This window comes from Coenobita brevimanus, chromosome 101 (genome assembly GCF_032717465.1).
Source record: "Coenobita brevimanus isolate Jiangsu-jjx chromosome 101, ASM3271746v2, whole genome shotgun sequence".
Classification (NCBI taxonomy): domain Eukaryota; kingdom Metazoa; phylum Arthropoda; class Malacostraca; order Decapoda; family Coenobitidae; genus Coenobita; species Coenobita brevimanus.
Window position 1 is genome coordinate 8,790,344 of NC_137054.1, and position 25,908 is coordinate 8,816,251.

The following is a 25,908-nucleotide window of genomic DNA, read 5'->3' on the forward strand; positions in this document are numbered from 1 at the left end:
TCATTGTTTGTTCCGTACTTCCTCCAGATGATATTATTCACCTCAGGATAGACCTTCCCATAAATATTAAGCTTCACTTCCAACACTATTTACCAATAAAATTATGTTTATTTTTTCATGTGATTCATGAGATTTTACCTTCATTCCTTCTGTATTGACCAGTTTTTAAGATAGGCATCACCGGTAAACTTCTATCCCAGAAAAAGCGAGTGGAACACAACAAGCCATTTTAGGCATTAACCTACCCATACCCTACTTTACCTCACCTTGGCCAATCATAACCTTACCTTAAAAGTCGGCTTTATAGAGGGCTGTCTAAGGTACCATGAGGCACTGCGTATCATCACGTAGAGGACGCCAGCTACTTCCATGCAGTATATACGAAAGCAATATCTCCCATGTTATTGATTTCTGACGGAAGTGTCACAGATGATTATGTGTTTATGTAGGTGAGATATAACTACATAATACCACAAAAATAACCGGGGAATGTTGGGGCTGAAAAAATATATCGACATTTCGAAGATGTGGAGTTATATACAAGTTTCATTAACCCCTTCACTGCTAGACGTCTCCCCTAAGCTGAATCAAATCGCCTAATGGTAGCAATGTGTCAAAGGTAAAGCATAAAAATACGTCCTTGAAGGGAAGAGATTGACCCTCAGATCACAGCAGGTTTCCAAGTAAAATCATCCGGTCTCAGCCACAAAAAAAATAAATAAATAATAATAATAATAATGATAATAATAATAATAATAATAATAATAATAATAATAATAATAATAAATTAATAATAACAAAATGAAAATGGCTAACCCCTCTCAGATTTAACAGCCTTAATTTGCAGAAGTATTTATTTTACTTTATTTTTGACACATTCAGACTATTTCATTACACTCTGAAGAGCATCCTTGTAGAGAAGCGGTTAATGAAAGCTGTACCTAATTCCTACCAAGGCAGTATCAAACTCCTACCAAGGCAGTATCAAACTCCTACCAAGGCTGTATCAAACTCCTACCAAGGCTGTATCTAATTCCTACCAAGGCTGTATCTAATTCCTACCAAGGCAGTATCAAACTCCTACCAAGGCAGTATCAAACTCCTACCAGGGCAGTATCAAACTCCTACCAAGGCTGTATCAAACTCCTACCAAGGCTGTATCTAATTCCTACCAAGGCTGTATCTAATTCCTACCAAGGCAGTATCAAACTCCTACAAAGGCTGTATCTAACTCCTACAAAGGCTGTATCTAACTCCTACCAAGGCTGTATCTAATTTCTACTGTCTGAAGTATATCTAACTTGTATAAAGTTGTATAAGTTGCCGAGAAGTAGCGTGATTAAAACGAAAAGTGCGTCTCATAACGTACAGGTTCAGAGTTAAACTTAACCATCCTAACACTGACGGACTTGAACGTGATCCAGGAGCAAAACAAACCCAATTTATAACATGCCTGAGTAAAAAAAAAAAAAAAAAAGAACTTGATACGGGAACTTAAGGGCTGTTGGTGTGGTGTGGCATTACTTAAGTCCCTAAGTCTGCGGAAGTGAAGCACCTCGCGTCCGTAAACCGCTGATGAGAGAAAGGTGGACAGGCCGCTCCTAGACATGCCCTACATCTAAAGATAATCAAACTACACCACGAATCTTTTAAAAAATAATGGGAAAAAAATTAACTCAACTACGGGAAAGATATGTGGCAAATTTGTGAAAAATGCGGAAACTAAGCAGACTCCAGAAGAAAACTGTGGAATTAATATTTGTCTTCGGTGTGGGTTAATAGTAATAGTTTCTTCCCATGTCATCCCTCGGGCATGTTAAAAAAAAGGCACCAAGAAAAAAACATGACAGGTCCATTACGTGATTAGGAAGGCGATGTTTTCTTGTCTGTGTATTTGTGTTTTTTATTTATTTGTTTTGTGTTTGTTGCTGATGATTTTGTTAATTTGTTGTAATTGTTTATGACAGTGGATGAGTTTGTTGACTTTAGGTAATTGGATGTGGGTTCTTGCTGCCGGGAATAAGATTATGGGGAGAGGAGGGTGGTGTGGAGGAAGGAAAGGAGGAAAGTATGAATAGAGTGAATAGAGATGTAGATGAGAAAGGAGATATGGAGAAGAATCGGAAGGAAGGCATGTAAGAGAGATGGGAGGTCTGGAGAAGAGAAGGGAGGAAAATACAGTTGGAAAGAGGAGAGTATAGAAAGAACAAATATAGCAAGAACAAATGAAGGGAGTAGTGGTGGGGGAGTGTGGAAGTGTTCATGGATCAACAGACGGATGTATACGGATGAATAGATCGATACACAAGTACAGACAGAAACAGATATTGAAATATGGATGGAATTAATGGAATCGAGGAAGAAAGCGAGGAACAACAGGTGGGAGGTGAGAACAAATATACTTGATGAGAAAACAAAAAGTGTAGGAAGGAATAGAAATGGAAGAATGGAATGTGTGACGGAAAAAAGAAAGGGAATTAAGGAAGGAAGGAAGGAAGGAAAGAAGGAAGCGGAAATGAACAAAAGAAAGGAACTGCTAGTAGAAGAAAGGGTGGATAAATAGATGGTGGATAATTGGAAAATCGAGTAGAGGTAACATATACAGTATGTGATATAAAAGAATTAAGATGTGTGTGTGTGTGTGTGTGTGAGGAAAGCTGGATTGGGATGGAATGCGAAGGCAGAAAAAAAACAGGATACTGATGAGAAAGGGGAAAGGAAGGATGATAGGAGGTGAAAGAAATAGAGAAAATGAACAAAACAGGAATAATCGCGGGTGAATATAAAATAAATTGAGTTGGAAAAGGAAGTAGAAATGGGAAGGAATAATGGAAAGATGATAAAAATATTCTGAAGGTAAGCGGGAAAAAAAGAAGAGGAATGAAGAGGTGGAAAGAGGAAAGAGGGATATAACTGGATAAAAGTAAAACAAGAGAAGGTGCATGCGTGTAAACAGGGTCTCTCTCTCTCTCTCTCTCTCTCCCCTCAGTGTCATCAATGTACCCCTTATTAAAGCAAGGGACTGCTCACCCCTCCCCTTCGTTGCTTGTGTGTGTGTGTGTGTGTGTGTGTGTGTGTGTGTGTGTGTGTGTGTGTGTGTGTGTGTGTGTGTGTGTGTGTGTGTGTGTGTGTGTGTGTGTGTGTGTGTGTGTGTGTGTGTGTGTGTGTGTGTGTGTGTGTGTGTGTGTGTGTGTGTGTACTGTGCACGTGTATGTAGCAGCAGAGATTTGGTGACCTGTGGGCGTCTAGTGCAGGAACAAGTCCCAGTGCATATACTTGTATACTTGCTTATGAATATGTGAGCGCACACGTGTATGCTAGTGCGTGCTCTCTCTCTCTCTCTCTCTCACACACACACACACACATGACATAGTAGCAGCAGCAGGCTCGTATTGCTTCCTCTTGTTCTTATGTGCTTGTACTCCTCTTGATGGACGAGGAGGAGGAGGAGGAGGAGGAGGAGGAGAAGGAGAAGAAGAAGAAGAAGAAGAAGAAGAAGATGATGATGATGATGATGATGATGATGATGATGATAATGATGACTGTGAAGAAGATTATAATGATGAAAGAAAAGAAAAGTGAAGAATAATAATAATAAGAAGAATCAAGATAACTTTATTGGTATGCAAGAAGAAAACGAAAATGTGAGAGAGATAAAAATAGGTGCTAATTAACGAATAGAGAAGAAGAAAGATGATGATGGTGATGGGGAGTAGGACGGCTCGGAGGAGAAAGAAAAACAATAAAGAATTTGATGATGATGAGCAAGTAGTTGATGATGATGATGATGACATTTGTGGTGTTGATGATGATGATGATGACTATGGTGATGATGATAATGATGATTGTGGTGATGATGATGGTGATGATGACTGCGGTGGTTGTAATGTTGTTGTTGTTGTTGATGATGATGACAGAAAGTAAGTAAAACAAGACCCGAGAGCAGAATTTTATGTAAGAGAACCAAAGCGTTTACGAAAATTGTCAAAGGGGAAGCTGATAAGGAAGGAAAATCAGAATACAAGAAGAAGTAGGAGAGGATTATAAAAAAAAAAGGTGACAGAACAGTAAATAAACATAAGTGGGGAACAAGGTAACAAAAAAGGAGGAAATTAAGAGAAAAGTAACTTGCTGCCTTAAGAAGCTGTAAAAGAAGGAGGAGAAAAGGAAAAATGGTGAAATATGATAGAGGAAGAGAATTAAGAATGGGGAGAGAAAGGTATGGAGAGAATGCAGAACAAGTTGGTGAATATTTATGAGACTATGGAGATTAAAGGAAGAAGGGAGGAAAGCAAGAGATGAGTAAGATGAGGATGTTAATCAGTAATGATGAAGATGATCAAATAATAATAATAATAATAATAATAATAATAATAATAATAATAATAATAATAATAATAATAACAATAATATTGGTTGAAAATTACGATGATGATAATGATAATGAAAAATAATTATAACAGTTAGAATACTACTACTACTACTACTACTACTACTACTACTACTACTACTAATAATAATAATAATAATAATAATGATAATGATGAAAAATTAACGGAAAATGAGAAGCAAGAAGATGAAGAAAAGAAGAGGACTAAGGCATAAAAGATGGACTTAGGTAAGAAACATGATAAAGATGTAAGCAAACGAAGACAGACAGACGCCTCCGGAGCTTGAGAGAAGAAAAAGTGTCGAGAAAAAAAGAAAAATACGCTTACAAGAAGAGCAGAGTGTGTGTAAGAAAAGGACTGGGATGAGGTAGAGTGATAGACTGAAAAAGGGATGAGAAAATAAGAGAAAGGCAGAGTAAAAGGTAAAGAAATGATGAGAAATATATGATACAGGAGACGAAGATGAAGAAGGGAGACAAGGAGAAGAGACAGTAAGTAAAAGCGTGCTGACAAAAAGGAAAAGTTGGGAAAAGAAGAGAAAAAAACACGAAAAAAAAGTAGAAGACAAAGGAGAGACAAGGACATTTGAAGACAAAGTAGAGTGAACAAAATATACGAAGAGGATGGAGAAGAAATAAAAGAAGAGGAAAGAGTTGGAAAGTTAATAACAACAGAAAAAGAGGAAGGAGAAAAGAGGAAATAAACTAAAGATGAGATTAACAAGAGGAAAGAGAAGAAGGAATTGAGAGAGGAGAGAGAGTGTGAGGGAGCTGAGATGTAGCAAGAGTGGTGTGAGTATATACGACTGTTTCTTTGTTATAATTGTGTGTGTGTGTGTGTGTGTGTGTGTGTGTGTGTGTGTGTGTGTGTGTGTGTAATGAAGTGCTGTCGAGTGTAAGATTAACTCTGCATATATGTATATCTTCGTGTGTGTGTGTGTGTGTGTGTGTGTGTGTGTGTGTGTGTGTGTGTGTGTGTGTGTGTGTGTGTGTGTGTGTGTGTGTGTGTGTGTGTGTGTGTGTGTGTGTGTGTGTGTGTGTGTGTGTGTGTGTGCTGACCTATAGAGAAAGCTGATGTGATTTGTGTGTGTGTGTGTGTGTGTGTGTGTGTGTGTGTGTGTGTGTGTGTGTGTGTGCTGACATATATAGAAATATGAGTTGATTTGTGTGTGTGTGTGTGTGTGTGTGTGTGTGTGTGTGTGTGTGTGTGTGTGTGTGTGTGTGTGTGTGTGTATTTCACCAAGAAATAGTGTGAAGAATGTGATATGACTGTATGTTTCATCTTAACAACGAGGAAAAAATATAAATTTCGTGTGTGTGTGTGTGTGTGTGTGTGTGTGTGTGTGTGTGTGTGTGTGAGGAGAGAAAAAGGAAAGTATGATTAAATGCGTGCATTTAAAGTCTCTCTGTGTGTAAATGCTTGCTTGCCAACAAAGGATGCTGATGTATATTCCTCTGTGTGTGTGTGTGTGAGAGAGAGAGAGAGAGAGAGAGAGAGAGAGAGAGAGAGAGAGAGAGAGAGAGAGAGAAATGGTAGTTGTGGAAAGTGTATGAATAAGACAAAAAGTGTATAATTTATGAAGGTAATTTAAATTCATGGCCAGTGGCTGATCTAGCTGAGAGAGAGAGAGAGAGAGAGAGAGAGAGAGAGAGAATGCGAAGTAGCGTGGTGATCAATAAACAGCAATGATATATGAAGTGAAGATAATTTTAACAGAGCCTCTGAGCCGGACGTAACAGGGCAAACGTCTCTCTAATCACCTTACCATTAGTTACACGGCACTGAATAGCACAGCATGAGAGAGAGAGAGAGAGAGAGAGAGAGAGAGAGAGAGAGAGAGATGAGGAGGAGGAGGAGGTGGAGGAGGAGGAGGAAGTGCGTTGTGTTATTCAGACTAGTATGCAGATGCAGATGGAGACTGTGTGTGTGTGTGTGTGTGTGTGTGTGTGTGTGTGTGTGTGTGTGTACCGTAAGTTCACCTCTTTAGCACGAAGTCTTCATTTCACAACTGTTGGTACCAGACAGTTTTATGAACATTAAGAAGTCATCGAAGCAACGAAGGAGTTAATATACACCAAATCTAACCCTTCCAGTAAATAACTCTTCCATTAGGCAGTTTTAGAGTTGAACAGATCCTACCAGATACAGCAAGAATATAACGAGTATGATGTCATGAGGTTAATATAAAATCCAATGTAATTTATAGAGCCTACTATAAAAAAAAATATACATATATATTTGAAACACCAAAATAATTCACATATAAGACAGCCTGTTTCATTTAGTCACTCATATAGTTATATGAAAATCTTCACAATTCTACTAGAGTTATTTTTTAACACTCGCAGAAAAAAACCATTTATGACAATAGTTTAACGTCATGAAAACCTGTTTATTACACTACCTCCTGGCCATTTCATTCAGTCTGGGAGAAACTTTTCAAACTGGAGGGATTAGATGTAGCCTTTGCTAACCCCTTCCCATATTGAGCGCTTTAATAATTCACAAAAACTGTCAGATTGCAGTATGGTTAAACTACAATGACGAATTAAAGCTGAAGGAGTTAGAATCGCTTAGAATGTCACTTATAGCCGTACACTCAAAGCTGAATGCGCGACGTTATAGGCAATTATTTTCTTTTTTACCGCCACTTTTAGAAAGACTTATAATGCACGGTTATGATCAGCCTGCATCCCACATTACAGTGTTTGCAGCAAATTTACAGAGATTAGCCATATTCTATCATTGTCATATTCTTTAAAAAAAAAGAATCGGAAAAAAAATACATAAACTGAATCTTGTTCACACATTCCTGGGATGAGTTTTAATTCATTTGGAGTTCCTGAGTATTGAAGCGAGATGCCATATTACCCGATTACAGCTGGCCTTATAAGACTTGTGGTATTCTGTTCTGTTCTGACTAATTAAGACGAGTTTTACGCAGCTGAGATTGAATCATAGGAGCCTGAGAGCGCCAGTTAATTCCCAGGGTACTTCTGAAACTCCGAACTAATGAAGTGAGATATCGAACCATTAAGATTCTAGTATTCTGTCTCAGTCCAGGTAACGGCAGGCTTTTCTTTCAATTATTCAGCTGAGAGTGAGTCGTACTTGCCCGGGAGTGTCAGTACTTGCCAAGGTCACTATATCCCTTAACGCGTCTAGGGCTGGGAACTAGTGATGCAGGCTTTGGACTCATATAATACAGCTGGTTAGTGGAGCATCTCATTAGGATCAGACATGGGTTGCAGTGTAACAGAACTGTATGTGTGTGTGTGTGTGTGTGTGTGTGTGTGTGTAAAGCGGTTTTAATGTGAATGGGTGTAGCTACGTAAGTATGCGTGTATGAGTGTGCGTATATGTGTGCGTGTGCATGTGTGAGTATTCCAGTGCCGGTATCACTAGGGAGAACAGAGTCGTGGAGTCGTATGTTTAGCCAACAATTTGGAGGTCCGGCAGTTTAATGTTTACAGATGCTGGTAGAGGACGAGGAGAGAGGGAGGGGTGAGGGGAAGGGAGGAGGGAAGGAAGAAGTGAAGGGAGCGAGGGAGGGAGGGAGGAGAAAGAGGAGGGGAGGAGAGGGGAGGGATGGGGATAAGTGTGTGGAGTGAAGGGGGTAGGGAAGAAGATGGGGACAGAAAAGGTGGGGAAGGGTAGGTTGTTTGAAAGGAGAGGAAGAAGAGGAAGGGTTAGAGAGAAGAAGCGATAAGGAACACAGGGGAAGAGGAGAGCGTGGGAATGACTCCAAAAGAGGAAGAGGAAGAAGAGGAGGAAGGGAAAGATTAAGACGGAATGAGGAAAAACATGGAGAGTGACATAATGAAAACGAACGAAAAATGTTGGAAGTAAAGGAGGCAAAGGTGAATAGAAGAGAGGGATAAGAAGAATCTGTTGGAAGTATGGGGAAAGGAGAAGGATGGGAGTGAAAGGGAAAAGAAGAGGGCGAGGGAAAAATGTCAAGTGTTGGAGAGAGTTGAGAAGTATACTCGTAGAAGGTAAACACTTCAGCTCAACTACGCCATTTTTCTGATATTTTATACCCTTTCTTGATTATTTTATTATCTCTAGGATAGACTTTTCATACTGGAAAGGTTTAAAAAATTATTCCTTATTCCCTTCACGGGAATCGACTTCCCTTAAGCTGAATAATATTGTCTGGTAGTGACTAGATTAATATTTGAAATCAGCTGACTGAAGAGGTTAAAGGGACAAATTAAAGAAAAGCATTCGGGAGCCGAATGCTAATCGCCCGCCAGAATATACTGTTGGCCATGTCCAAGATTTAAGTCCAAGATTTAAGCCATATCTTGATACCCTGAAGGTTTCATATTCATAACTCAAGTCGTTCATGAGATATAATGCTGCTAAATGCGGGTGATAAAAACTAGTTGACTTTTGGCAGCAATTATGGAGGCCTTAACCTTAACCGTGAGTGTCCATTTTCGAACTCGTCAAAGATTTTGGCCATATCTTGATACCCTGAAGGTTTCATGTTGACAGCTCTATAATGGTGCAAAAGGGAGGCGATAAAAACTAGTTGACCTTTGGCACCAAATTGGTGACCTTGGCCCTGACCCCGATTGCCCATATTCGAACTCGTCCAAGATTTTGGCCATATCTTGATACCCTGAATATTTCATGTTGATAGCTCAAGCCGTTCATGAGATATAATGGGAACACACACACACACACACACACACACACACACACACACACACACACACACACACACACACACACACACACACACACACACACACACACACACACACACACACACACACACACACACACACACACACACACACACACAGAAGCAGGCAAAAACATAATCGCTCCGCCTTCCAAAGGCTGGCGATAATATGGGAAGGGGGAGATACTCTGTAGAAGAGAGGAAGGGGGCAGGAAGAAAGAAGGGAAGAGAAATAAGGGTTGTCAGACTCAGGAGAGAGACCGCGAGGAAGTTGGAAAAATGAGGTTTAGTGAAAGTAATAAAGACGTAAAAGAAGGGAGAGATAAGTGAAAAACATAACTAAAGGCAGTGAAACAAAGAATTAAGGAGATCAAAAGAACGGTAGAACGTGGAGAGTTGAGGGTGGAGGAGATGCAAGAAGAACCGGAGTAAGAAAGAAAACAGAAAGAATGAGGGGAATGGAAAGGCGAATTGGTCGAGAGGAAAGGGAAGGGAGAGACAGTGGATGGCGGAGTATTACTATAGGTTGAGAAAAAGGCCGTATAATCGTCAGCTTAGGTGTTGTAGCAATTTTTCCATACCAGCGTTTTTTACGGCACGTGAATAATCTCTTGTCTGATTAGTATCCAATTTAAATCCATATCTTGGTGCTGGAGTGGGTCGCCTTCATGTGATGGCACTGATATAACTGAGCTATGGAGTTGCCCGGTTATACAAATGTCCCTCAACTCCTTCCCCATTTCCCAGAAGGAGGAGAGCAACATATCCTTGCAGTCCACTAAGTTCAAATTTCAGATGAACGTTGGGCTTCTGTTGCTGCTGCTGCTGCGTCCATATCTTAAAATTTGTCCATTGCATACCTAAAAGCTATTGAACGCTTACAAGAAAACGAAATAAAATTATAATGTGGAAAATAAATCGCTAAGGGAGAGGTGTTAGGAAGCCTCCTAAGCCTAGGGGAATGCAGCTTTACAAGTGAGAAAGAAACAGAAGGGGAAGGCAAGAGGAGGGAGAGGTGAAGAGAAAGAGATGAAGAGGGAGGAGCTGGACAAGAGACGGAGGGAGAAAAGAGCTGAGAGCAATGGAAGTTATATCTCACTCAGTTTTTCATATATCCAACTTTGGGCATACACTACACAAAAAATTGCGGCATATAACTTTACATGTCATCACTTAAGCACCATTACCCACTGCCCATACTGAATACATGCTAGGGCTGTTTCATTCAGGACTTGTGTGATGGTATGAGCGAGGGTGATCAGTGACATCTAGGTAGGCCCTGTGGAAGGTCTGATAATATTGCTTTTACGACATTCCACCCCCTTAACTCTTCTCTGTCCTAGGGTGGGATCAGGCTCGCGTCTCTCCTAATTGCAGGACAACTCTATACCACTTGACCACCACAGTCCCCATATGAGAGGGAGGTTAGGTTATGCGGCAGAGAGGGGGAAGATGCATGGGAAAAGGAAAGAAGGAAGATATGGTGCGGAAATAGAAAGGAAGACTTAAAGAAAAAGGAAGAGAGAGAGAGAGAGAGAGAGAGAGAGAGAGATTCATGTTTGGTATATTCCATCGTGAAAGTAAGATTTCCTGCATTCAGAATAAAATGGCATGCAAGTGGATCTGAATGGAATACACTGAAAAAGGCTAAAAAGTACTCAATCTCTGGTGTTTTCCTGTCGCCAGAGTATACTTGTATGTCGATAGTCAAAAGAATATTGGGCTTTACTGTGAAGTGCCCTGGAAATGATGCTGTAAAAATACTGCTATACTGCGACTAATAGAAATAAGAATAAGAATAAAAATAAGGGTAAAAATAATAACAATGACAACAAAAAAAAGTAATAATAATAGTTTCCAGCACCGAAAACAACCTTGAAAGTTTTACCTCTCTCACTGGATGCATTTCTTTGAGTGGAAGCGCATTCCCTTTGCCAAGTTCAGCTCCCTGAAAGCTTGGGGTTGGTTGTGCATAAAGGACAGTCACACAGACATGCAAATAGAAATGCAGCATGACAGACACAGAGACAAACAAAAATTCAGCTGTAGACCTCTCTCTCTCTCTCTCTCTCTCTCTCTCTCTCTCTCTCTCTCTCTCTCTCTCTCTCTCTCTCACACACACACACACACACACACACACACACACACACACACACACAACACTATACATACATACAGTATAATTATATATATAAATATGTACATATACATATATATATTTATAGGTATGTATCTATATCTATATTTATATCTATGTATATTTATATCTATCTATCTATCTATATCTGTCTATCTATCTATCTATCTATCTATATATATATATATATATATATATATATATATATATAGATGTATATATATATATATATAGATAGATAGATAAATATATATATATATATATATATATATATATATATATATATATATATGTATATATATATATATATATATATATATATATATATATATATATATATATATATAAAGAAAATATGTAAAAGAAATAAGTTGCCGTACTGGAGGGGTTATGATAATATTTCCACCTGACTAAAGGGTAACGTAGTTTGCCAAGGAAACTTCTACGATATCTAGCTGCGTCATTGAAGCCACAGGGAATGCCTTGGCTGGCTTGTCCTTTAGTCTCCAGTGGATAGGAAATAAAAAAATAAAATCGATAAAAAGAGTCAGGAAGATCAAAGGAGGAAGGGGACGAAATCGAAGAATGGGAAAAAGGAAAGAGAAAAAGAGATATGGTCAGGAAGGGATGTGAAGGGGAAAATGTGGGTGAACAAAGGAGAGAGAGGCATTATGAGAATAGCTGGAGTGGAGAGAGAGAGAGAGAGAAAGAGAGAGAGAGAGAGACGAAAAATACGAAGAAAAACAGAATCGCGAAACACACAACAAAGAAATACCACAATATCGACGGCCTAAGGATAACGAGAAGGGATATGGAAAAGCCAAGACGAAGAGCAGAACGGAGGAGGAGGAGGAGATGGAGGGGGAGGAGAAAAGGAAAGGAGAACTGCGGAGATGAAGCAGAAAGTGGAAAGATGAGGACGAGGAGGAAGATGAAGAGACGGGATCAGACACAAGAGAATCAACCGCAAGGAGGGAGAGGGAGAGAGGAGGAGGAAACAGAGCGGAAGAGAGAATTGAGGATAACAAGGCTCGAGAGAGAGAGAGAGAGAGAGAGAGAGAGAGAGAGAGGGAGAGGGAGAGAGAGAGAGAGAGGGAGAGAGAGAGTTTTCATCATCATTACCTGACACATCAACATCATCATCATCACAATACCCATCATCGTAACTATTTCCTGTGTCAGGCGTAAGAAGATCCTGTATAAAAACACTTCCTTTCAGAAGGCACTGTGATGGTAGACAAAGAAGTCATATTTATCCATAACACTGACGACAGTATCGAAATAAAAGCAACTTGTGCATGATGCGTCTAACTTATGACAGCCATTAAAAAGAACACCAAAACCAGGTATCACTAAAATCAGCAACTGTAAAACACAACAACAGCAAAGGCAGTACTCTTGCAAAACCAACAGCAGAACCACCATCACCACCACCATAAGCAACAACAACAAAAACAACAACAACAGCAATGCCAATACAAAAACTACAACATGACTTTCACAGCCACTACCACAGAAAATAGTAACTAGTAACAGTAACCATCTACAGCACCAACAAAGACAACTACGATACCACTACTACCACCACCACCACCACCACCACCACGAACAACAACAACAACAACAACAAGAAAGCAGCTAAGCACGAGACACTCTCATTTACCTTGCGTTTTCGACCCAGGTAAAAACAAAACAAAGGTCAGCAAACAACAAATAAAGACAGAACCCTAACCTCTTGTATTATTCCTGGGGTAAAGAAAAGAGAGAGAGAGAGAGAGAGAGAGAGAGAGAGAGCATGGGAAAGAGAAGGAAAAGCGTGACATGGACAGAAAGGGGGAGATAGGGCAAATAGTGAGAGAGATAAAAGAAAGGGTGAGAGAGATAAAGCTTGTCCCGTCCTTGCCTCTCCTCGTGTGTACACACGGCACTGGGGGTAGGGGTGAGGGTGGGAGTGGGGGTATGGATGGGAGTGGCAGTAGAGGTAGGGGAGGATGGAGGGGTGACTAAGTGGAGAGGGTGCTGGGAGGAAAGAGGAGGAAACGAGGGCGGGGACGGTGTAGGGGAAAGGTGACGAAGGAAAGAGGAAGGAAAGAGGGGAAGGGGTGACATGGTGGAGGAGAAAAGGAAGAGTGGAAGTCATAAAAGGGCTTGAGGATAGAGGGTGGCAGAGAGGGGTAAAGAGGGGATCAGAGATGGAGGGAGGAAAAAGAGGCCGAGGGGAAATGGGAGACAGACCAGGTAGGGGAAGAGAACTGGGGTAAGGGGGATTGCAGAGGGTGGAAGGGAGGTGATGAAGAGGGTAGTAGGGAACGAGGGAAGGGGGATGATATGGAATGGGGAAGGAGCAAGAGGAGCAGGGTGAAGGAGGGTACAGAGAGGGGGAGAAGGAAGGGAACGGACAGAGAAGAGTGGGATTAGGAGGAGGAGAAAGGGACCGGAGGAAGGGGGATGCAAAAGGAGGGGATATGGGGATGAGGAAGAGGAGGAGGAGAGGATGGTGGAGGAAGCCGAAAGAGAGGGACGGGAGGTGTTTTGAAAAGGGACAGATATTATTTGAATCTGGGTCATTTTTCAGCAGTGCTTTCTTTTGTTTCTGTCATTAGATTTTTATTTTTCATCCGGATTTTTTTTTCCAGTATACAGTCAATCTTTTCTCCTAATATTTTCACCATATTTTTTCCTTGTAATTTTGATCTCACTTTCCTCCCCATAATATTTTTATAAGGGAGTTTTTTTTTTTTTTTTTTTTCTGATAGATTCTTGTGCAAATTTTTCGTCGTTGCACTTCTGGTTTTGTTACATGAGTCTGTGTGTGTGTGTGTGTGTGTGTGTGTGTGTGTGTGTGTGTGTGTGTGTGTGTGTGTGTGTGTGTGTGTGTGTGTGTGTAAATTTTGCTTTCATTATTATTTTCCTCTTCTTTCTCTGGGTTCGATATTCATTTCTTTTTACTGATTTATTTTTTCGTTATTAATTTTCTCTCATCACAATTCACTAAGTTTCGCAGTTCGTTTCCATTCATTGCTTTCTCGCTTTCGTAAGTTTGGTTGCTTTTATTTTTTTTTTTACTGAATTATAACTCCTTTAGATTATTTTGCTTTTATATCATATCCCCCTCTACTTCGATATTTTTTCATTTTTTCTGTTAATATTTTACGCAGTTCTCTCCCTTTGATTTAGTCCTCCCTTCTCTCTCTCTCTCTCTCTCTCTCTCTCTCTCTCTCTCTCTCTCTCTCTCTCTCTTCTTTTTACCCCAATGTCTATCAAACAAAAATTTCATAAACTCAATCCGGATCATCCCGTGAGATCTGCTGGGTTTTTACATATCAGTGAAAATCCTCTCTCTCTCTCTCTCTCTCTCTCTCTCTCTCGTGTTATTTTCATCATCTTCCTTATCAGTCATCCTTCTCTCCTCCTTCTCCTCTTCCTCGTCCCCCTCGGGATTCTTCACTCCTACCCCTCCATCACCACAACCATCTCCTCCTCCTCCTCCTCCTCCTCCTCCTCCTCCACGACGGGTGTACACAGAGTCTGGGTCAACACAAAGTAAACAAAGTGACAAGAGAAGCAAACAAACAAAAGAGGAGCAGGGAAGGGGTAGGGGGGGGAGAGGAAGGAAGGAGGGGAGGGAGAAGACATGATATATATACGGGGAGAAGAGGAGGAGGAGGAGGAGGGAGTAAGAGGAAAAATATGGGTATGTGAGGAAATAGATGAGGAAGGTAAGAAGATGAGGAAGGTAAGAATATAAGGAAGAGGAAGAAGAAGAAAGATGAGTGGGAGATATAGATAAGGGATAGGAAAGATGATGATGATGATGATGATGATGATGATGGGGAAGAGGAGGAGGAGGAGAAGGAAGTGGGGAAGGAAACTTGAATTACAGCCTGGGAAGGGATGGGAGGGAAGGAAGGAAGGTAGACGGAAGGAGGAGGAGAGAAAAATGGATGTCAGGGAGGAAGTAGGGAAGGAAGAAGGGAGAGAAGACGGAAGAGAAGGATGAATGGCCTGGAGGGAGGAAGGAAGGAGGAAAAGCGAGAGAGAAAACGGATGGAAGAGAAGAGCGACGGTAAGGTAGGAGGGAAACATGGATGGCAGATAGGGAATGGTGAAGAAGGAAAGGTGGGAAGGTCGGAATTGTGATGGGATGTGTGACAGGAAGGAAGGGAGGAGAGCTGGTTGAAGGAAGAGTAATACGAATGAGAGAGGAAAGGAGGGACGGACTACAAATGGATGATTAAGAGGAAGGGGTGAAAGGATGAAAGGAATGGGTAAAAGGTAAGAGAAGTAATGGGTAATAGGTAAGGGTAAGAGGAATGGGTAATGGGTAAGAGGTTAAGAGTGGAGTAAATGGTAAGGGGAAAAGCAAGAGGACGGAATAAGAGGGTAAGAGGCAAGTGTAAGAGGATGAGTAAGAGGAAGGGTGATGGATGACTGAGATGAGGAAGGATGAACAGTTGTAAGAGGAAGAAAGGTAAGGAAGGAAGGGAAATGGAGTGTAGGGCATGAAGGGAAATGGAATGTAAGGAGGAGAAAGAATGACCGAGTAAGAGGAAGAGAAGATCGACAGGCTCGATGATTAAGAAGAAAGAATGATGATTGACACAAGAAAAGATGGAAAGAATGGAGGACTGCAAGGAAAGATGGAGAGGAAGGAAAGAAGGAAGAGAAGGATGGAGGACCTGAAGGAAGGAGGAATGTTGTACAGAGGTAGCTAAAAGGAAGGATATTCAAAGGAAAAAATTATGAAGGATGTCTAAAAGCAAGGAATACTGTGTGTGTGTGTGTGTGTGTGTGTGTGTGTGTGTGTGTGTGTGTGTGTGTGTGAGAGAGAGAGAGAGAGAGAATTACAGTTGCAGTGTTACATAGAGACAGGATGGAGGGATCGAGGGAAGGAAGGAAGGAGGGAAGGAAGTTGGAAGGAAAGGAAGAATAAAGATTAGTAGGGAGGGAGAGAGGGAGGGAAGGACATAGGGAAAAGAGGGATTATAGAAAGATACTAGATGAGGAAAGAAGGGAGGGATGAAGAGAAGTATGGGGGGTAGGAGAGAAGGAAGAACGGAGAGATCAGTAAAGTATGGAGGTAAGGAAGGAGGGATGAAAGGAGGAAAAATGGGGAGGGTAGGAAAGTACAGGAAGGACGAAGAGAGGAACAGTAGAACAAAAATGGAAGAAGAAGAAGAAGAAGAAGAGGAGGAGGAGGAGGAGGAGAGGATAGTATAAAGAAAGGAATAAGAGAGAGGGAATATGAAGCCGAGGCACATGAAGAGGATATCAGAGAAAAGAGAGTGCAAAATGGAGAGGAAGAGAAGAGAAGGAAATAAGAGAGAGGGGTAACTATGATCATGGGATAGAGGGGAGGAGGCAGGGACAGGCAGGATGGAGGGAGAGAAGGGAGGAGAGAAGAGAGTGAGGAACGGAGAAAGGGAATGAAGAGAAAGGAAGGAGAAGAAGGGAGGGGAGAGGAGAAAGAGAGGAAAAATGAGAAAAAGACTTATAAAGATGAGAGGGCAGAAGCAGATGGAAGAGAAGGGAGAACAGAAGACAGAAATACACGGTAAGAAGAAAAGTGAGACTGAAAGAGGAAAGGGTAACAGCAGAGGATTAGAACACAAGACAAAAGAAAGGAATGAAAAGAAAGGACTGGGAAAGGATGGGAACGAATGGGAAGAGAAGGGGAGGAACAGGAAGGAAGGAAAGGGATAGGAAAGGTAGGAAGGGGAAGGGATGGAGAAGGTAGGAAGGAGAAGGGAGTGGCAAGGAAGGAAAGGGAAAATAAGGGAAGGAAATAAAGAAGAAAAGGGAAGCATAGGGGAGATAGGAAAGGAAAAAAAGCGAGAGAGGGGAGGTGTATAAAAGGCAGGGGAGTACGAGGGAATGAAAAAAAATAACTGCAAAAATAAATAACTAAAAAGTAATAAAGGAAGGGCTGAAAACAAAGACAGTCTAGAAAGAAAAGAAGAGAGAAAGAAGGACAAAGAAAAAAAAAAAAAAAAATGTTCGAAGCACAGAAAGGAGAGACTGGATGGATGCAAAGAATTCAAAATGCGAAAAGACAAAAGGCAAGGAAAGAGAAGGAAGTTAAAGCCAGGAGGGATAACGCAAGAGCTGAAAAATGGAAGAGAAAAACAAGGGCTGGGAGGAGGGACATGGAGGGCTGGAAGGGAGGGAGGGAGCGAAAGAGGGAGAGATGGAGGGAAAGATTGATATCGGGAGGGAGTGAAAGAGGGAGGGAGGGAGGAAAGGACTGATATCGGGAGGGAGCGAAAGAGGGAGAGAGGGAGGGAGGCATGTAAAGAGAGAGAAAAGAGAGAAGGGAGAGACGGAGGGAGGAAGGATAAGAAAGAGAAAAGAAGGAAGGGAGAGAGGAAGTGAAGGAGAAATGGTGAAAACAGTGAGGGAAATAGGGGAGCATGGAAACAGAGAGGGAGGGAAAGACGGAAGCAGGATGTGAAAGAGAGGGGGAAGAATGGAAGGAAATTAGGGGGAAAGGAAACCGCTAAAAAGGAAGGAAACATGACCGTGCAAGGCAGAAAGAAAATAAAGAAAAGGGAGAGAATGGAAGGGAGGGAAGGGCATCATGAATAAAGAATTAATAAAAGTGAATTAAAGTGGAAAAACAAAATAAACGAAAAATAAAGGAAATAGCAAACACTGTTATGGAAAACTGAGGAAACACAAAATAGAAGAACAGGATGCGAAGCACCAGAACACAGAAAAGGAAAAGGAAAAGAAAAAATTAAAGAATAACATTTAAGAATACCGAACGGGAGAAAGAAGAAAAAAAATAACATTTATCCAGAAATGAACAGCTGAGAAGTATGGAAAGAGAGAGAGAGAGAGAGAGAGAGAAAGCTGTTATGAAAGAGAGGGAATGAAAGCAATTTGGGAGAAGGGGAGGGTGGGAAGGGGAAAAATAAAATGCTATATACATAAAACACCAAGAAATATAGACCAAAAATGTACGGAAAAAAGGTAAACGTAAATATAACCCAGGGAGCCAGGGAGAGAAAGGAAAGATTATGTGTAGGAGGAAACGAATTAGAATAAAAAGAGTACATGGGAAATTAAACATAATAATAAAGAACAGAAAAGTTAATGTCAAATTATTGGGGACGATAAAGAAACAAAAATATAGAAAGAAGAGAGGAGAAATTACTGGAGAGAGAGAGAGAGAGAGAGAGAGAGAGAGAGAGAGAGAGAGAGAGACAGACAGACAGACAGACAGACAGACAGATAGACAGGCAGACAGACAGACAGACAGGTATAGAATCATGTACAAAAAAAGCAAAACACTCAAAGAAATAAAGTAACAAAGCAATAAGGGAAATGGAATTTGTAAAGAGTAACAGGCAGGAATAGAGAAAAATAGGGCCCCTGCGTTCGATCATCCGCCTGTCAGTCATAATTGCTTTTTCCAGTCAGTTGCACAGCCATCAAGCAGTCAGTCCCGTCGCTCCAGATGGCCAGTTAACCATTAAGTCAATCAGGACGGCACACAGGCACGGAACGAGCAATTAGGTCGATTAGTTATTAATCTATCTTGGCGGACAGGTAGACAGCCAGGAAGAGACGGAGATGTGTAAAGGGATAGGTACCGGTATATATATATATACGAAAATAGATAGGTAGGCAGATCGGTGAATGTTAAGGTAAAGACAGACATGGGCAGATTCTGTACATACACAGATATATATATATATATATATATATATATATATATATATATATATATATATATATATTATTGGTGTGTGTGTGTGTGTGTGTGTGTTTGTGTGTGTGTGAGAGAGAGAGAGAGAGAGAGAGAGAGAGAGAGAGAAATCGCAGCAAAAGAAACTGAGAGGGAATCGCAGCAAAAAAAAAAAAAAAAAAAAACGGGGGGAGAGGAAAGAAGAAAGAGAAGGGGAGGAAATAAAGGAATTGGGTGCAAAAATTGTGAGGTGTGCTGTGGTAGTGTATCTGGGGAGGAGGTGGGGATGAGGCCAGGTCAGGTCACCACGCTCCAGTCTTAACGTAGTGCAGTGTAAACAACCACGCGGGGGGAAGGGGAGAGAGAGGAAGAGGTGGAGAGGTAGGGAAGGGGGGAGTAATAGGGAAAGGAAGGAGTGGGGGATAGGGAGTGAAAGGACGGAAGTGAGGAAAAGGGTGATGTGGAAAGAAGGGTAATGTGCAACGGGAAGAGAGGGAAGGAAAGGAGAGGTGGGGAGGTAGGAAAGGTAAGAGAGGGAAGACAGGAGACGAGGGACGGGAGGAATAGCAAGGAAGGAAGGGATAGGACAGGGTAGTAAGATAGGCAGATAAAATTTCTGATAAATAAAATGGAACGGCGAGGAAGGATAATAAGAAGAGGGAAGAAAAGAGAAGGAAAAAGGAGGGAGATGACTAGATGGAGAGGCAGAGGGAGAGAGGCAACGATAATCATAAAGGAAGAGGAGGAGTTAAGCGGCAGGAAAAAGTGAATAGGAAATCTGACAAAGAGTATAATGAAGAAGAGATGATTAAAGCGGATGAAGAAGATGAGATAGAAGAAGCAAGGGAAAGGGAGGTGACAAGAGGAGCGAGGGTAAGGAAGGGAAAGAAGGATTAGGTCGGTAGGATGGACGAAAGGGAATTGGTAGAAGGAAGAAGGAGTAAAGGGCAAGGAGATGAAGAAAAGTGGGAGGGTGGAGATGAATAAGAAGCATTAGGTAGGGAAGACGAAAAGAAAGAGCGGTAAAGAAAGAAAAAGTAGGAAATGGAAATGTAGGGAGGAAAAGATGAAATTTGAAAGAGGGGAAGAGCAGGGGGTCACAAAAGGAGTGAACTAAGTAGACAAAAGGGCGTGAGGGTGAGAAGAAAGAGGGAAACAGGATAGAGGAAACGGTGGAAAGAGGGAAAAGAAAGAAAAGACATAGGTTGTGTGAGTTTCATGCAACTACATTTACTCTTCACATCCGTTCTAGAGCGAATAATTAAGTGAAAATATCCGGAAAACAAAGCGATGTTTGATAAAAATGAACTGCAGTGGAGAATTGTTTATCCTGTATAGTCGTTAGGTTTCAGGATAATACGAAGCCTGGTTCAGCGGCCGACAGAAGGAATGGTTAAAGGAAAGTATGGATGAAAATACAATGAGGAAAAAAAAAAAAAGGAGGGAACAAGAAAGAAATGATGACGATGAGGCAGAAGACGGGGAGATAGGAGCAAAAAAAATTTTGTGATTTTGTGTGTGTGTGTGTGTGTGTGTGTGTGTGTGTGTGTGTGTGTGTGTGTGTGTGTGTGTGTGTGTGTGTGTGTGTGTGTGTGTGTGAGAGAGAGAGAGAGAGAGGAAGATGACCACTTAGCGTACAGTGCTATACTTCCCGACCTTACAACGCCCCAGGGACCTTCCAACCCTCCTTCCTCTTGTCTGCTACCTTGCTACCTCTATTTACCTACACCGCGTACATCTTAGCAAGCCGTGTGTGTGTGTGTGTGTGTGTGTGTGTGTGTGAATGTTTTTGTATATGTGTGTGTGTATGCGTGAGTGTATGCAACAAAATCCACCTCTCCTGCGCACTTACGGCAACAGTACCCAAAACCCCACCAGTACTGACACGAACACAATACACCAGTACAATTATTTTTACGAGTAGCGGAACGCACACACAATATTTCTCCATTCACTCGCTTCATACCCAACCCCCCCAAATAAATAAATGCATAAAAAATAAATAATAACGAAATGAACCGCCGCGCCCCACATTTCAGTATCGTAACAGAAAGGGATATTGCTCGTCTGCTTCGGTTAATAATGACGATACAGACCACACCTGTTTATATGAGTGTTCAGGTGGAGTAAACAGAGACTCCTCCCCCCCTTTAACGTTGCACTGTTTTTTATCCCCCTTTTCACTGTTTTTTCCCAGCTGTGAGCGATGAGAGGGGCGGCCATACACTAAACTGACACCAGTGAATGATCCGGGAATGAAAAATGAACAGGTTATTTATAAAGTCGACCTAGAAATTTACGTCTGTTGAAACGCTGACTTATCTGCCACACCAAGAGGAATAAAACTATATGTGACGAAAGATAAAGGAATGAAAAAATATGTATGACGTTTCAAAGGCCAACCTCAAAATTTACATCCATGGACGATCCATAAAATTCTTGAACTATCCACAAGCTGTATGATTGTTAAGTGGATGAGAGAAGGAGGAGAGGGAGACCGAGACTTAATTCGAAAGCTATATGAGAGACCGGTTTTGATGAGAGATGCGGGAATATAACAGGGATATTTCACCCAGTCGACTTCAGAATTTACGCGTATTAAAAAAATAAATTAATATGGTGCTCAAATACCATGCCTGATTTAATTGCTTTACTAAAAATAAAGGTTATGTAACGAACTGACGGTGACGAATGAGTACAGAAAAAAAATTTAACTTCATAAAACTCAACTTAGTAAATGACTTTTAGGGAGGGAATATGAAAATGTCAGAGAGAGAGAGAGAGAGAGAGAGAGAGACAGACAGACAGACAGACAGACAGAGACAGAGACAGAGACAGAGAGAGAGGAGCTGATTTACGAAGATAGATTACAGGAGGAACTAGCCTTGCTGAAGGATTTGGCAGCCAAAAATAAATATCATATGAAGACGGCATGAAAATTCGCATAAATGGTGGAACTAATATTATCCACATGTATCCAGACTGACTTATCTTTTTCACTAAGAGACGGAGCTAAATGATGCCCTTTCTGGTATGAACGATATCGGGTGTAAGCCTAAAATAAACATTATATTAAAGTATGAGTGAGGCTGCAGAATGATGAACTGGTGTATGAACTACACACCAATACGCGATACAAGCCTCAAATAATACTCGACATCAAATTTAAGTTCATTTATCAGTTTCCCTATCAAGTGAAATGAATTAGCACTGACTATTATTCTTGTGTAATATTTGCCTATAATTTTGTACGTGAGTCGGAGGGGGGCACTCTATTAAAACCTGGCCATAATGGACCACGCAATAGTAATTTATAAAAGTGCCTATTAAAAAATCCATAACAAAGAATACGTTTATTGAGGAAATTACATTGATCTATTCACAAATTACCTGTAATTCTAGCACTGCCATAATCCGTTTTGGACAATGGCGTCATCTTTATTTCATGTTTGCTTCATTTCATTCTACCAGGCGATATTCATTTAGCTTAACAGATATCCCTCGCTGGGATTGTTATTTAAATTTCTGTTTACCCTTCCAGTACCATGGGTTTTCCCCTTTCCTTCTAATATATATATATATATATATATATATATATATATATATATATATATATATATATATATATTTTTTTTTAAGGGTAGGTCTCCATGGTTGTTCAATCTGTACATGGATGGGGTAATAAAAGAGGTACAAGGTAGGGTAGTGGATGTTGGAGTGGCCCTGGTGAGAGAGGATAGTGTTTGGAAACTTCCTGTACTGTTGTTTGCAGATGATACTGTGTTGTTGAGTGAAGATGAAGGGGAGCTGCAAGGCTTGGTGGATGAGTTTGAGAGAGTGTGTAAGAAACGGAACCTAAAGGTGAATGTAGGGAAGAGTAAAGTGATGGTCTTTGAGAGAGGTGAAGTCAGTGAATGTATAGCGAGGTTGGATGGTGAGGAATTGGAAAATGTGAGTACGTTTAAGTATTTGGGTAGTGTGATGAGTAAGGATGGAGGTTTGGAGGGTGAAGTGCTTGAAAGGGTACAGCAGGGAAGAAAGGTTGCTGGTTCCTTGAAAGCAGTGATAAGAAACAGGGAAGTGAGCATGGAAGTAAAAAAGTTACTACATGACAGTATTGTGATACCAACTCTAACGTACGGAAGTGAAGCTTGGACGTTGTTGGAAGGACACAAGTCAAGAGTGAGAGCAGTGGAAATGAGTTATTTAAGAGGAGCTTGTGGAGTCACGTGGAGAGACAGGCTGACGAATGAGGATATAAAGGAGCGTTGTGGTGTTGATGTGGATGTGATAGGAAGCGTTGTGAGGAACACACTGAGGTGGTTTGGCCATGTGGAGAGGATGGAGGGTGAAAGACTGACGAAGAGAGTGTATGTGAGTGAGGTGGAGGGTGGAAGAGGGAGGGGGAGACCGAGGATGAGATGGAGGGATGGGGTGGAGAGGTATATGAGAGAGGGGGGTGTGAGTTGGGAGCAGGGTAGTGAAATGGCGGGGGACAGGGAGACTTGGAGGCGATTTGTTTGTGGCCACCCCAAACGGGATTGAGGCGTCTGGCAATAGATAGATAGATAGAGACTTTTTGTGGCGAAGGGATTATGTCTTACATGTGGTAGGAAACTTACTGTTCAGTAATGCTCATTTTCCAACTGTCTGACACCCAATAAGGTTTTTAAGTGTGTCTGAATACTTTATGAATACTATTAACAACCACTGCATCCTCTTTCTTCTACTAGGGTAAAGTAGTTTGGTTCTAATATTATCCATTGCCAATTTATTACCTCCGCCAAGAAGGTTATGTTTTACCGCGGGCTGGTTGGTTGTTTGTCCGTCTCATTGTCTGTCTGTTAGCAGGATTACTCAAAAAGCTACAAATGAATTTTGATCAAATTTTGTGAAATGATGGGCCATGGGCCAAGGAAGAAATGGTTAAATTTGGTGGCGGATCCGGATCCGGATCCGGATCCGGATCCGGAATATTCTGCACAATATCTCCAAAAGTTCTCAGTAAGCTTCAATGAAATTTTGTGGAAAGGTGGGCCATGGACCAAGAAAGAATTGATTAAATTTGGGACGGATCCGTATCCTGATCCGAACCCATTTTAATGGCAATGGCAATGGAGGAGGTCTGCGCTTTCTGAGCGCTTTCTAAGTTTCTTCTGGATTTTAAGAGAATATACTTTTTATGTTATCCAAACTCATTCTCTGTTTGTCTATTGATCCATTGCATTAACTTGTTGTCTACTATATACACGTCGTTCGTTGTGTTTGTCTACGGTGCTTAAGGCATTTTTTTTTTTTTTTTTTTTTTTTGTCTGGCCCGTTCTCCTAGTCTGTCACTCACTCACTCTCAACCGACTATGCTGAGTGAATGGAGAGTGAGATATTGATTAGGAAAATGCAGGTAAGTTAAGTGGCAGAGAGGAGGAGATGGAGAGGGAGACTGAAAACGAGGTGGAACTATAAGGGACCTGAATATGTAAGGGAGAGTGGTGTGCAGTGGGAAGAGGAGCTATGGCTGGGTAAAGACAGAAAAGCCTGGAAGTCCTTTTGTCGGATCTACCACTCACAAGAACCAGCGTCAGGCAATTAGTTAATAGAGAGGGTGCATTCAGGTACTTTATTTGTTTACTACATTTATGAATTCTGTTTAATTATCATACATTTCGTTACGTCCATTAAATTCATACATTCCTGTTTCCTAGTCAACTAAAGTAATATATTTCGTCGGCTCTGTCTACTGGGTTCGTGTGTGTGTGTGTGTGTGTGTGTGTGTGTGTGTGTGTGTGTGCAAAATACCTTTCGATATGTGCGTCTAGAAAGTCATGCATTTTCCATTCTTCCGCAGGCGAGTACCAGGCAGCCATGCAGACCAACGGGAGCAGCGAAGGAGGGACGGGGAGGGAGGCGGGGACAGGGGGACTCCTCCTCTCCTCCCTCCTCTTCTCCCTCATCATCCCCCTCTTCTCCTCGCCTCCTCCCCCGCTCCCCCTTCTCTCATAACAACACCGGAAGAGGGAGATCAGCTTCCGAGTGTACTTATATTTATCTGCCTAGCTTCCTCCCTCCTTAGTCCTTTTTCCTTCCTCCTTTTCTTCTTGTCCTCCGTATTCTTATTTTTTCTTTCATTCCGTCCTATCCTACTTTTCACTTTTCCATCTTCATCCATTCTCCATCCTCCTTTCTTCTAATTGACTTCCTCTCCTCTTCTCTCTTCTCTCCTCCTCCCCTGCCTATTTTCATTCTCATTCTTCCTATCTTCCTCCCTTGTCCTCTTTCCCCCCTCCTTTCTTACCTTCCTTCTTTCCTCCTTCCCTTCCTATTGTTCTTCTCCCTCCTTTTCCTCCTCCTTCATCTCCTCTCCTTCTCCTTCGTTCCACGCGAGCAAGAATAGAAAGGAAAAGAAGCGGATGAATAAAGTGAGCTTGTAAAAGGGCTCGATAACTTTCCAGCAAACTTACATGACGAGGCTGGAATGTGAGACTCAGAACCCCTGGAAGAGTGTATATATTTTTTCCACATGTTCCATTTTTCTTTCCTCCCTCTTCTTCGTTTTTACTGTTTGCTTCTCCTTCTCTCTGGTTAGTTAAGTTTTTTTTTCCTTTTCCCACCTCCTCGTCTTCCTCTTCCTCCTCCTCCTCTCTCGTCTTCTCTCTGAAACTTCCTCTTCGACACTACTCCCCCCCTCCCCACCAATATCCACCTACCCTCATATGTGAGTGTTGGTTTTTGTAAATATTATTCTAAGAAAATTTTATGTACTGAGACTGTCTTGGGGGTTACTGGCACCGCAAAAACACACCAGCACAAACTACTGTGTGGACCTGTCTTGCCAAACACTGGTGCCGCAAAACAAACCTACTCAGAAAACTATATGTGCTTAAAACTGTTACAAGACACTGGTGCTGCATGAACAAACACAACAAGACAAATTTATGTACTAAAATTGTTTTGAGAAGTACCAGTGCCACAAAACACAGTAAGACAATTAATGTACCAA

The 25,908-nt window shown here is 41.4% G+C and overlaps 1 protein-coding gene across 1 annotated transcript in view; it reads left to right on the top strand.

The window, feature by feature from the left end:
- Window positions 1-24,911, top strand: part of LOC145414912 (uncharacterized) — a 95,887-nt gene extending 70,976 nt beyond the window's left edge. The window contains exon 7 of the mRNA XM_080284328.1: window positions 24,757-24,911. Coding sequence (XP_080140454.1) covers window positions 24,757-24,911 — 155 coding nt within the window. The remainder of the gene's footprint in view (window positions 1-24,756) is intronic.
- The last annotated feature ends 997 nt before the right edge of the window (window positions 24,912-25,908 follow it).